At 37.3% G+C, this 15150-nt stretch overlaps 1 protein-coding gene across 3 annotated transcripts in view; it reads right to left on the bottom strand.

Annotated features, from left to right (window-relative positions):
• LOC110460151 (long-chain-fatty-acid--CoA ligase ACSBG2-like) overlaps positions 1-15150 on the bottom strand; it is a 54461-nt gene that overhangs the window by 24234 nt on the left and 15077 nt on the right. For all 3 annotated transcript variants that reach the window (XM_021512889.1, XM_021512890.1, XM_021512888.1), the window contains exon 3: positions 1293-1375. In XM_021512889.1, coding sequence (XP_021368564.1) covers positions 1293-1375 — 83 coding nt within the window. The remainder of the gene's footprint in view (positions 1-1292; positions 1376-15150) is intronic.

Below are 15150 nucleotides of genomic sequence, written 5' to 3'. Positions count from 1 at the left end.
CACCTTTTTACACTTGGCTAAACTATTCTGCACCTTTTTACACTTGGCTAAACTACTCTGCACCTTTTTACACTTGGGTAAACTACTCTTTAACCTTTTTACACTTGGCTAAACTACTCTCCACCTTTTTACACTTGGCTAAACTATTCTGCACCTTTTTACACTTGGCTAAACTACTCTGCACCTTTTTACACTTGGCTAAACTACTCTCCACCTTTTTACACTTGGCTAATCTATTCTGCACCTTTTTACACTTGGCTAAACTACTTTACACCTTTTTACACTTGGCTAAACTACTCTACAACTTTTTACACTTGACTAAACTACTCTGCACCTTTTTACACTTGACTAAACTACTCTACACCTTTTTACAGTTGGCTAAACTACTCTGCACCTTTTTACACTTGGGTAAACTACTCTGCACCTTTTTAGACTTGGCTAACTACTCTACCTCTTTTTACACTTGGCTAAACTACTCTACACCTTTTTACACTTGACTAAACTACTCTGCACCTTTTTACACTTGGCTAAACTACTTTGCACCTTTTTACACTTGACTACACTACTCTACACCTTTTTACACTTGGCTAAACTACTCCGCACCTTTTTACACTTGGGTAAACTACTCTTTAACCTTTTTACACTTGTCTAAACTACTCTCCACCTTTTTACACTTGGCTAATCTATTCTGCACCTTTTTACACTTGGCTAAACTACTTTGCACCTTTTTACACTTGGCTAAACTACTCTACACATTTTTACACTTGGCTAAACTACTCTGCACCTTTTTACACTTTGCTAAACTATTCTGCACCTTTTTACACTTGGCTAAACTACTTTGCACCTTTTTACACTTGACTACACTACTCTACACCTTTTTACACTTGGCTAAACTACTCTTCACCTTTTTACACTTGGCTAAACTACTCTATACCTTTTGCACACAGTTGTGCATCATCTAAATGGACAGAAACGGAGTTCCTTGCACAAATGTTATGACATAACTCTGCTGGATTGATGTACACTATTTTTAACCTGGAATATATCCCAAAATTCATTCCAGTTGCAATTTAATGCATATTGGTAATACATTGTATTCTGACAAAGTGTTATATAAAATCAAGGACTTTTCAAGGCATACGCATGAATAAAACTACTTGCCCAGTCCTTTTGTAAACTTACATGACTTTCTTGATTAATTTAATTGTCTCCCTGTTCATATTTAATGACTTTTCAGAATGTGACCACCATGTTATAATTTCTACATACAATTTTTTTCACTTAGCACATACTTCTGACATATCCATTCTCTCCATTTTGTTCGTCCACTGTGTTGTTGTTTGTAGAACTGTCACCGCCATTTGGAGTGGTCTCCCTGCAAATACACACAATGATATAGTTTGTTTTGGTTTGTTTGTGTTTTACATCCTATTAACAGCTATGGTCATTACAGGATTTCCATATTTTGGTGGTGGAGGAAAACTTAAGTTTGAGAAACATCTGTCAAGTCCTTCTTGGGAAGTACTGATAACAAACTTGAACTGTTGAAATCCAAGATGGGTGCCTGGCAGCCATCTTGTTTTTCTGATCAGTCTCCAAATCACATACACAACTATAGACCAAAGCTACCTTCAATGAAATTTTAGATACAGAAAAATGATAGGATATTCTTTTTAAAGATAGACAATGGACAGATGGATGAACTGACCATGAATGAAGGCAATTTGAACAGCACCCTGTCCTCTCAAAGTTTTTTCAACACATGCAAAAAAAGTGGACAGTGGACATAGCCCTGTTACATAAACTCACCAGTACTTTATGGGAGAAAAAAAGCACAGATGTGACAAGACCTTGTTAATATTGAGTTTGTTTTGTTTTAATCAGTAAAAACTCGTTCAAATGATTCATATTAGCATCAAGTCACCTTAAAATTTCAATGTACAGAAAACTATGTCCGACATAATGTTTTGTTACAAAATCTGAGCTCTATAGGCTTGTCACAAAATATCACACAAAACTAGTATGTGGATGTTTTATTTATTTAAGCCTGTATCCTTTGATGGGAACAGATTATACATTACTAGATATAATACACCTACAATCAGATTACATACAGGTAAACTATTACCACAGGGTATTATAATGAAACTAGAATCAGTCTATTCAGAGTTATACTGTTGATATACCAGAGTTTTGTAACATGTTGGGAAAAGTCCATGGGACATAGTTATTTCTCCACCACCTGAGCAATACAAAAGGCCCAGAGTTCCTGTATCTCTCACCTTGATATGTTTTAACAATCACAGCAAAATAGCTTCATTAAATATAATATTGCAAATATTTCCCAATTATGGCTCTGTCTCGCAGATTCCAGGGGAAACAACTTCCTTTATGCAATATTTAAATATCTGGTTCCAAGGATGCCTAATAGAAATTTGGTTGAAATAGGATCAACTTGTCAGGAGGAGTAGACTTTCAAATAATTAACTCATTCATCCCTGAAATTTCATAATGTACTATCCCAAGCTTTGAATTGGAAGAGTTCAAATGTGTTTTTAGGGGTGAATGAGTTAATGACAATTATGAATGACGAATGCCATGGTACAGCATAGTTCGCCTTTGTCCTGCTGTCCAAGTGATCTTATAATCGTTGACACTTCCACCCAGTCCAGATTTAATACTCTCTTCCAGCATCTTTAACATATTCATCCCTGAAGTTTCATAATGAATTATTCCAACCTTTGAATTAGAAGAGTTCAAATGTGTCTTCAGGGGTGTATTAGTTAAAAGCCTTGGACACTGAAAACTTCTACTTTGTACTTATATTCTGTGAATTGCCTTTTGTACACAGTACCTAGAGGGTATTGAATGGTTTCCTATTGAAACCCATTTGAATTTCACAAATATGGCAGAATACCGATATTTTTTCACGAGTGAAAAATACAAGTGAAAAACATTGGTATATTGTTCTATTAGAGTTTCAATGTAAGCACACCTCACAATTGTGAATAATTCAGATATCTACCATACATATAGCTACATTCCTGGCAGGATCATTTATACCATATAACCTAAGAATGAACATTTTGATATACTTATAGTCGTCAAATATTGGGATTTACTTTCTTCATACCTGGTATATGTTGCAGTTACCTGTATATTTTATCTGCCAAAAATTTACCTTTAGATATGTCAGTGAACTAATCGTAAAACATTTTAGTCAGGCCCTTACACAATTTCGCTGACTTTCACATTTTCTATACGGCTTTGTTGATGATATCATCACTCAAAACGGTTTCCTATCCAATTTTACATTAACGGTCACACTCTGACCACTCAACCAAATCCTCTATCTAAAAGCGCTCTTACTATTGGCAGCCAAGCGGGACATCTTAAAGATTAAGATAAAAATAAATGTCTGTTTCCTAGCTATTACCAAGTATGTGTCCTGTATACATTAATTTTTTTGGTGTGTACAATATTATCATACAGAACTCCAGTTTTACTCACTGAGGTAAGAAGCAATATTATTGACACTCAAGTAAGAGGCAGAAAGCCAGAAACACTACTAAGTATTGTAATAGACCTAATAAGTACACCCTGCCCATATAAGCACACCACACTTTTTTTTTCTGGGAAAGAAGATGGATGTGCTTTATAGAAACCCATAAAAAAGTTGATTACAAATTGATCTGCCAATATACTCTTCAGTCTAATGTTCAAAGAACTTATGCTATGTTTACTTTACTTGGTAACATAAGCCAGTTGTCTAGCATCATATTCTGATTCAAGATAAGGTCAATTGTGTCCATAAAAGATATTTGATTCGTCCATTGAAAGATTGCAGAAATGTTTGGGAGGTCAGCATCCTCGACACCCAGGGGTTACGCCATGTACAATCTCTGCGCCCCTGGAATATGTCATAGAAAAATTGAAGGCATAAAGATAGCTATTTGATTGGTGTCAAATACAAAAACTGACCAATGGCTAGGCTGATGATACCTGTCCTTTGAAGATAATAAAAGTACAAAGAGGCCACACTATTTTTACCTTACAGGACCATGAGATTCTTTTGATGTACATCAAAGGATCAAACTAGTCTTCTTGTCTCGTCAACAAGGTGGTGCACACTGAGCCTTCGATTTGGCTAAGACATATTCCAGGGGTGTAGAGAGCGAAAGTGAACGAAACCCCTGGATATCGAGGATGGGGAGGTCAGTTTGAACACATACAGACATGGTCAAATATGGCTTGGTTGAGCATGTAAGGGATTTATGAAACACACCCCTCTCATGTTTTTGTAAGCACATAGTGGGCTTATTAGGTCAAATTACTATATATATATATCGGTACATTTATATACTAATATTAGGCAATGGAAAAAAAGGCCGTATGATACAGTTAAAATGCTCATATTCTGCATCAATTACTTTCTGAACTTTTAGATAGGTGCTCCTTTACTTCTAGTACCCTGGTAATAAACTTTTAGCAGATCACAGCCTAACAACATAATTACCACAATAGGAATCTACAAAGTAAATTATGGTGACAGAATTCTCAATAAAGTTTTGTAATAGGAGGTTGAAACAGTTGGAGATATTTTTCATACCAAACACAGTCATGATATTAAATCATGAATATTTTACAGGGTACAAAAGTAGCCGACAACAATAACAAATTAAAGTTCCCAGTAATGCTGTGTGCTGAAAACTCTGGCCAATGGGATGATTCATTCATGTTTTACCTGTCTATATAAAACTGTAGTTTTATTTTTACCTTTTTACTATTATGAGTGTGGGTGAAGATGTTATCATGATACACGAATGAAAAATGTGAAAACTCCCCACAAAATGTATCATGTACTCTTTCACCACAATGTAACTTTAGTAAACTCTTCAATGCTTTGATCTGGAGGAGTCCATTATGGTCTACAGTGATGAAAGGGTTGATTTTTCATATACTAGGAGGAAATCAGGCAAAATTCCACGAGAGTGAGTAAAGTGTTCCAGATGAAATAAACCCTATGACAGTGCCTGCTTCAGTCATCGACCAAACGCTATCCCCTTAATAAAGGATAAACACTATTTGGTACGGTGAATTGTTTTGGTTTACAGCCTATTAACAGCTATGGCATTTAAGGACATGCCAGGTTTTGGTTGTGGAGGGAAACCAAAGTATCCACTGGGCCACAGACAAACAATGCAAGAGGCCCAGAGGGCCTGTATCGCTCACCAGGATATTTGAGCAATCATTGGAAAGTATTCTTAATAAAGGTACTTTTGTACTTTTGCAAATATTTCCATATATGAAATGCAGAAGAAGTTGTTAAAAGACATTTACATATATGACCCCTGTGACCTTGAAAGCAGGTCAAGGTCATTTATGTGGGCAAAGTTTATAGCACTCTGTCCCAGGTACCTACTGGCCAAATAGCGTTGCTCTAGGCCTTTTTGTTATTCAAACGAAGATATTTAAAGGTTTTAAACACATTTGATACTTGTGATCTTTAAAGTAGGTCAAGGTCATTTATTTGAGGAAACTTTATAGCACTCTGTCCCAGGTGCCTAATGGCATAATACCATCGCCTCCAGTTATTAAGAAGAAGTCTCTCAAAGAAAAAATTAAGGGACGAAGGACGACGGACAACACACGATACCAAGCTCATCTGCTAAAAATATGTTGATACCAAGTTTGATTATTTGCCATACATAATAAGTCCTGTCAAATGTGTGCAAACAATATTGTTTATAGATATTGTTATGGGATACAGACCTGAAAATTGTTTATAGATATTGTTAAAGGATACGGTTCTCAATATAATGACTCAAACTCAAGTCCCTATAGGGGTGTGGCCAGACCCCAGAGTTAATTCTAATATCATGATTGTATATATAGTTATTTGCTGTAGAATCATTTCTTTTCGTGGGGTTAACATTTTGTGGTTTTCATATAATAGCCTTTTTCAAGGACATTATATTTCGCTGATTTCTGATTTTCCCCTATCTATATCATACAATTTTTTTGTATTCGGGGGATTTAATTTCGTGGATTTTTGTTATCCATGAAAGAAACGAAAATTAATGTCCCACGAAAATTTATGATTTTACAGTATGGTGTTATAGGATGGGAATCTCTCAGGGTGCGGCCAGACCCCAGTGTTCTCCTTATATCAAGATTGTGATTTATCTCTATGCCCCGCAATTTTATATATGACTATGGGGTGGGGACACCGTTATGACACAGGATGTAAGTCTCCTATGGTGGGGCCAGTGCATTTGTCTCTTCCTACTCAGCAATCGTATAAATGGTCAAACATTGGGGATCTTAATAACTTCCAAGTAACAAATACTAGTACCAGGTAAATACACATTTTGGATACAATCGTAAAATCTCAGGAGTCAGCCCTTCAACTTGTACAGTTTTGAGAATGCTATCAACCAAATATGGTTGAAATCCATCTGTTTGTTCCAGAAATGAAGTCAGTTAAATCAATATGGCCAAATAACGACTTTTCTGCACCACCCATTTTACAATGCACTAGAACAGATCTATAGAAATGACATATGTTGGTACCAGTATATCATAAAATAACCAACGCAGGTTGATGTGGCCTTGGTTAATATTTCATCAATGGTGTCACCCTAATCATATATTCCACCATATATATTGATTATTTCTTTAACAAATGTGAGTATGTCACAGACATTTTTTGTAAAGAACCATGTGACATATTTCTTATTATTTGAAGGCGTACAATCTGACTGCATTGTTTTATTCAGAATAATATGTAAGCGCTCTTTGGAATGTGACCAAACCAGTGACCTAGAAATAAACTCAATCGAGTATATAATGCCTACTTCTCATATTTTTATATTCTTAGCACTGCCAATTTAATCTACGTCACTACCCTTTTAGTTCTCCCGACACATTTCTGAACAGCCCAATTCAAGTCAACGAGTCGTTGCACAAGGAATGTGCATTCGTCTAGTGTATTCAATATAAAAAGTCCCTGTGAGGATCTTCCTGAAGCCTGGTAAGTTGACAATAATTTAAGGGTGGTAGTTTGTGTCTTTTAAGAGAATTTTTGTTTCTTAATATGTAGAAATTTAAACAGTTTGTCTGGGGTTTTTTTCATTTTTTTTCTCTTAACTCATTAACCCCTGAAGACACATTTGAACTCTTCTAAATCAAAGGTTGGAATAGTTCTTAAGACTCCAACCAGATGCAGAGTTTTGTATTCAACATGAACATATTTAACTGAAATTAAATGATGCAAATGACCATAACTATATAGTCTAATTTGAAATGTATGGTTAACTTGTCACACCTGAGTGAATTTTTATCATTCATACAAACAAGAGGCCCAATGGGCCTGCATCGCTCACCAGGTATTAATCTCACACTTGTAATCTTAAAAGTTGACTAAAATACAGCTACAGGCAGAATATCAGTGTTTGATTCATAAGAACCTATTAAAAGATTTAAACATATGATGCCTGTGACCTTGAATGTCGAACAAGGACATTAGGTTGAACAGAGTTTTTAGTCTTCAACCCCAGCATGCTTCTGACAAAATATCATTACCCTGGACCTTTTGGTTATACAGAACAAATGATTTAAAGATTTAAATATCTATTGACCACTGTGCCCTTGAATATGGGTGAAGGTAATTCACTTGGTAGTCCTTCATCCCAGCATGTTACTGGCCTAATATCATCACCCTAGGTCTCTCAGTTATTCAGAAGAAGTTGTTTAAAGGTTAAAAACATATTTGATCCCTAGCTGTGACCCTGAAAATGGATGAAGTTCATTTATTTGAACAAACTTGGTAGCCCTTCATCCAAGCATGTTACTGGCCAAATATCATCACCCTAGGCCTCTCGGTTATTCAGAAGAAGTTGTTTAAAGGTTAAAAACATATTTGATCCCTAGCTGTGACCCTGAAAATGGATGAATTTCATTTATTTGAACAAACTTGGTAGCCCTTCATCACAGTATGTTACTGGCCAAATGCCATCACCCTAGGCCTCTTAGTTATTCAGGAGAAGTTGTTGAAAGGTTTTAAACATATTTGACCCCTGTGACCTTGAATATAAATCAAGGTCATTGATTTGAACAAACTTGGTAGCCCTTCATCCAAGCATGTTACTGGCCAAATATCATCATCCTAGGCCTCTTGGTTATTCAGAAGAAGTTGTTTAAAGGTTTTAGATATATTTGACCCCTGTGACCTTGAATATAAGGAAAGGTCATTTATTTGAACAAACTTGGTAGCCCTTCATCACAGTATGTTACTGGCCAAATGACATCACCCTAGGTCTCTCAGTTATTCAGGAGAAGTTGCTGAAAGGTCTTAAACATATTTGACCCCTGTGACCTTGAATATAAATCAAGGTCATTTATTTGAACCAACTTGGTAGCCCTTCATCCAAGCATGCATCTGACCAAATATCATCACCCTAGGCCTCTCGGTTATTCAGAAGAAGTTGCTTAAAGATTTTTACATATTTGACCCCTCTGACCTTGAATATAAATCAAGGTTATTTATTTGAACAAACTTGGTAGCCCTTCATCCAAGCATGCTTCTGACCAGATATCATCACCCTAGGACTTTTAATTGGTTACTGAGAAGAAGTTGTTAAAAGTAAAAAGTTGACGCCGGACGGACGACGAACGCCGCCCCATGCCATAAGCTCACTTGGCCCTTTGGGCCAGGTGAGCTAAAAATCAAATATGACAGCTTTCTTGTATTTTTAAGTACTATATATATATGATGTCTTACTTCATTAATGCTGCAATGATAATCTACCTCATCCCAAAGTCCATGTCTGTTATAATTTGGTTTCATCATTTATATTAACAAATTTGAATTTGAATGGTTTGTTCACCTCTGAAAAGTATAGGCCAATATCTTGACTCCCATGGCTGATCAGCAGAGATCTTTGACGGTGAGGCTAAATATCAACTACCCTTACCTTCCGCCTCATGATTCTTAAGACATTTACTGGTAAAAAAACAGATGATGAAAGTTGCCTCATTGCCACAATAAACTGGAACTGTTGCCTATAGGCTAACTAATAACCCCCGCATTACGGCTGCGTGTTTCGCCTGTAGGTGCTAAATAAATAAGTAAAAAAAACATAGAAAAATCAAGGGTCATGAAAAAGTCTAACCTCAGATGTCGTACTGACAGACCGATGGAAAAGACAAACACCACTACTGTGACCTTTTGACCCAATGACCTCGGAATTTTGTCACAATGTAACTTGCATCAATGCTACATATACTCCAAGGTATGTGTATACAAAATACCTACCATTTCTGCGATAATTAGCCATTTCAGTAACATAATGCATCTGTGACCTTTGACCTCATGACCTAGGAAGTTTGTCACAATATAGCCTTCATAATTGGCTACGATACTGTAATGTATATGTGTATACAAAATACCTACTGTGTCCGAGATAATGAGCCATTTCAGTAATGCAATTCATTTGTGACCTTTGACCTCAGCCCTTAAGACCTCGGAAGCTGTCAGAAGAGTAGCTTTCATTAATCCCTACAATATTCCAATGTATATGTGTATACAAAATAATTACCATTTCCGAGATATTTAGCCATTTCAATAACGTAATTCATTCATGACCTTTGACCTTTGACCCACTGACCTCAGAAAGGTGTCAAAAGAGTAGCTTTCATTATTGCCTACAACATTCCAATGTAAATGTATATACATACCTAACGTTTTCGGAGAATTATATATATATAGCCATTTCAGTAATGTAATGTACCGTCTACAGAAGTCAAGGGCCATAACTGTTAAATATTGAAGGAACATAATGGCGTTCTGGGAGACACAAGTTCAACATGTGTGTAAAGTTTCTTTAAAATCCATGCATAAACCTAGGAGGAGTAGGAGGTACAACTTTTTTGTCTACAGACAGACGGACAGATAGACATACAGACAGAGTGATTCCAGTATACACCCCTCCCCTAACTTTGTTGCAGGGGGTATAACTAAAGATTGTATCTAGGCAATATAATCTTGGTGAGCTAACAAAAATTAATTTTGGAATTTTCTGCAATACTTCAAAAAAAGTTCATGACATCTCCATTGTGATACTAAATGTACTACTTGTATCGTTTGCCTATTCAACTGCTAGACATTGGTAATAGTTGAATGACCATTGGATTAGTATCATGTATTGAATGGTAACCCATAATGGATGTACATTAGTGATAAATCAATTGTTTGGTATATGCAACACCAACTCCTGATTTATCAATTACTGATTAATAGGGTTACCATTATTATAAATATTTTCTTTTGCATCTCTTGTCACAGCAGTCGACAAAACAGAAAAGACATGGCTGCACAAGTTCCCAAGATACCAACCTGTAATACACATCCCGAAGAGGAGGTGGCCTTGTTTTGTACTTCCTGCGAAGAGGGTGTATGTATGACATGTATGATAGAAAACAACCACGGACAGCACAAGCTGTGCAAACCTACCCAAATTCTTGAGGTTAAGAAAAAGGAGTTCAAAGAGCTGATGGAAAATGAAGGTGAGGACGAACTATGTAAAAGGATCAGTGAACAAATTGAATTGATAAACAGACACAAAGCTACCGTGACTGATCACCAGAGCAAAACTTCTACAGCCATTGCAAACCGGTCTGAAGAACTAGGGCAACTAATTGAAAAGGAAAAGGAAAGCCTGCTCATACATTCAAAACGCTTGCATGACCAGGAACTTAACCTTCTTAGTGACCAGAAATCAGTGTCATTAAGATGTTTGTCGTTGTTGGAGGAGCACCGAAGTGATCCAGAATCTTTCTTGCATACACATCAAGAGGAAATGCAGCAAGTCATGAGAGATTTGAAATTGATCCAGGCGTACACACAACCAGTGGACATCAACTCTGTTGTTAACTTTGATATCGGTCAACGAGTCACTGAAGCAGATGTCAAAAATATGTTTGGCACAATAAAGGAACAGCATAAGGAGCTGGAGGATGCTGACAAGCACATGAAACTTGTCAATATATATAAGCCTAACTTCTCAAACAGTAATCTTGGGTTTTCAGCGATAACTAAGATATCCCCAATCGACATGCAAACAGCCTTCGTGTTGTTGGGTGACTGTGAACTGTATCAAGTTCAGTTGGATGTTCATCAGATGTTACCAGCAAAACTTATTGCCTCAGGTGTTCTTGATATAACTCAGGTTAGTAATAACTGTATCTATCTGTGTACAGGTACACAGGTGAAGCGCTGTAACCTGAAAGGCGACATCTATGTACTAGATGATGTCGGTGGAGGCACAGTTAGAAGTGTAGCTCTCACTTATGGAGACAATGTATTGATCAGCTCTAGATGTGAAACTACTGATATTAAACAACAAAAAGTCATATGCTGCGTACTCCATGAACTTGATTCATCAGGAATTGCTATTCGAGAAGCATTCCATGCAACCGATAGAGATGCCAGCCAAATGTACAGGATTGAGCAACACAGTGGCAAAACATGTTTCTTGGGGAAAAGTCAAGAAGGGGGTGCAATACAACAGAGCGAAGAAACTCTTTGGTTGGACTATGTATGTAAATGTAAGTATACAGGTAACCTTGGAACCAGGCCTAAAGTAAAATTTGACCCAAGAGGAATTTGTTGCGATAACAAGGAACAGATCATAATTGCAGACTATGGGAACAGTGCACTGCACCTACTAAACGAGAATTGGGAGTTTGAAAAGTTCCTGCTCAGGGAATGGGATGGACTGAAAGGACCCACAGCAATAACTCTCTACAACAGATTTTTGTGGATTGGACAAGAAGATGGAAGCATTCAAGTTCGAAATTATGAGCCATAAAGTTATGAGCAATGCATAGAACCAAAAGAACTCTGCTACAGAGCATTTCTGAGCAACATTGTCATTAATAAACTAATTTACTGTGATAATAAGCTGTCACAGTGTTACTGCGCCATGTAGATAACTCAACAAGTTGTATAGTGTTATAATGCCATGTACAAAAGAGGTTGAGAGGGCCTGTTTTGCTGCCCAGGGAACCTTTCAGATGGGGAATGAAATGACTACGACACTTGTCCAGTATGTGGTAAATGTTTTCTCATTCCGAGCTTCATCTCAAAGCATCCTGAAGGACAACACCTCCCTTTATATGACATTTTTGCATGCCCCCAAAAAGTATGCTTCAAAGCAATTTAATTGAAATATGATCAATACTATGTTTTTGGATATCTTTTGTAAACAAGAGCCTCAGAGGTCAATTGTATTTATCTCTTTATGCCTGTCAAACTTACATATCGTTATGGGGTGGGGATCTCAACCATTTCAAAGTTCTGGTACAAAAACTAAGTCCCTAGAGGTGGGGCCAGACCCTAGAGGCAATTCTTTTATCATGATTGTGTTTGTCTCTTGATGCTCAGCAATGGTTTACATGTCTATAGGGTGGGGATCTCCATAATGTCCAAGCTAAATATTCTTTTTGACCCCGCCCCTCAGACCTAGGGGTTAGCCTTTCAACTGGTACAATTTTGAATCCTCAACCACCGAAAATGCTCCAAACCAAATATATGGTTGATATCTATGACTTTGATTCAGAGAAGTAGTCAATTTAAGCAATACGGCACAATTATCCCTTTTTGGCCCATTCCCTCGGCTCTCTGGGGAGCCACACCCTTACTTTATACAAAAGTGATTCCTCTTCCCCAGGATGCTCAAGACTAAATTTGGTTAAAATCCCTCCATTGGTACAGAAGAGAAGAATTTTAAATGATTAACCTAAATTTCCCCTATTGAGGCCCCATCTCTCTGCCCCCAGGGGAGCCACACCCTCTGTTTATACAAAGTTTAATCCCCTTTGGCAAAGGATACTCCAGGTCAAAGGTCTAGGAGCATTAAGGGTCAATTCTGACCTCATTGGGGATTGAGAAATAGTTGTTATTCTCGTAATCTTGTACAAGAGGCACAGAGGGCCTGTATCGCTCACCTGGATATCTAAGCAATCATGGAAAAATATTCTCCAAATGAGATCCAAGAGAATATGCCAGACCCCAAGGCCAATCCTTATAGTATCTGTATGGTTATGGGGTGGGGATCTCAACTGTTTCCAAGCTGTGACTCAGCAACTAGGTCCCTAGGGTTGTGGCCAGACCCCAGGATCAGTTCTAATATCATGACTGCATTCGTCTCTTTTTGCCCAGCATTTGTATTTATAGTTTTGGGGTGGGGATCTCAACCGTTTCAAAGTTATGACCCAAGGGTTAAGTCTTCAACGGTGGGGCAGACCCTGGGGTCAATTCTAATATCCTGACTGCATTCGTCTCTTTATGCCCAACAATTGTATATATATAGTTTTGGGGTGGAGATCTTTACCATTTCGAAGTTATGATCCAAGGGTTAAGTCTCCAAGGGTGGGACAGTCCCCAAGGCCATCATGGAAGCATATGTGCATTCATCTCTTTATACTCAGTAATTGTATATATGGTTATAGGGTGGGGATATCAAATGTTTCCAAGCTGTGACTAAGAAACTAGGTCCCTAGGGGTTCAGTCAGACCCCAGGATCTATTCTAATATCATGACTACCTTCGTCTCTTCATGCCCAGCATTTGTATACCGGTATATAGTTTTGAGGTGGGAATCTTAAACGTTTCTAAGTTAGGACCCAGGGACTATGTCTCCAAGGATGGGGCAAGACCCTAGTGCCATCCTGGAAAAGCAAATGTTCATTCTTCTCTTCATACTCAGCAATTGTTTATATGGTTATACGGTGAAGAACACAACCATTTCCATGTATTAAACTTTTTTTGGACCCACCCCTTAGTCCGAAGGGTCAGCCCAACCATTTGTACAATTTTGAATATCCCCTTCCCATGAATGCTTTTGATCAAATATGATTGATATCCAGTGAATAGTTTTACAGAAGTCGTTTATAGGCAAATTGCCCCCTTTTGGCCCCGCCCCTCAGCCCCACCATTTGTACAATTTTGAATCCCCACTACCTAGGTGATGCTTCCAGTCAAATTTAATTAAATTCCAATCAGTGGTTAAGAAGAAGAAGTCGTTTGAAGAAGTTGTTGACGTACGGAATGACGGATGCCTCGGTTTGGCATAAGCTTACCTTGGTCCTTCGGACCCGGTGAGCTAACAAGTTGAAGAAAAAGGTGTTCTATTTATATTTCTACGTAGATAGGTGTATCAGTAGGTATACAGGTAAAGAAGTAGGTATACAGGTAAGTAGACACATTCATTACCATAACGCTGGTTCAGGGAGTGTATACTTCTATACAGTTGTGAAGAAAAACTATACATACGTTTGTGTGAAATTATAAAATGACTCTAGACAAAAATGTAACAATTTTATTGCCTTATTTGATTCAATTACTACCAAGCTGTAGAAATGACTCAATTTAAAACAAACACTAGTCCTTAACTTGAGACTAGTGAATTTCAACAAGGACTGGTAACAAGGGCATATAGTGCAGATCACCAACCCCACAATACATACATACATACTGACATCATCAGATCTAAGAATATAGGAACAGATAAGTAAATTCACTGGTAGAGAACACTACAGTTTAGGGCCCAAAATCAGTAGTCTTCCTCCTTAATAGGGAGGGTTGGCGAGTATGTATATACTGTGGGGTTATGGATTCTGTAATGATAATGATATGATAGTTAAAAACTGGGTTTGTTGTCTTCAACAAGCAGATCTTTGAGTAATAACATCAACGAATGGTGAGTAAATATTGTATTCATCCTGTCCTGAGGACAAAAAAGGAAGAAATGTACATCTAGCCCAGAGTGGATAAATATTAAGCATGATATCATCATGGTAGCGTTTCTGATGTCATCCTAGGGGAATTACAGTAGTCACATACACTTTAATCGTTTACATGTAGGAACCTAAACAAGGTGAAAATATCTTGAGCACATGTTTTTCATGACAAGCCCTCGATATAGAAATTTTTATTCTGCTACTCATTCAAGACAGGTTTACAAATGACAGATGTACATATCAAATATAATAACTTTCATTGCTTTTTCAATGATTTGTCATCTTTGTGTTTTTCTGTCGCCATAATATTCTTGAATCCCTATACATGAACTATCAGTTATATTATTTT

Source organism: Mizuhopecten yessoensis, unplaced genomic scaffold, assembly GCF_002113885.1.
Source record: "Mizuhopecten yessoensis strain PY_sf001 unplaced genomic scaffold, ASM211388v2 scaffold10331, whole genome shotgun sequence".
NCBI classification, from domain to species: Eukaryota; Metazoa; Mollusca; class Bivalvia; order Pectinida; family Pectinidae; genus Mizuhopecten; species Mizuhopecten yessoensis.
This window is presented reverse-complemented; position numbering and strand designations above follow the sequence as displayed.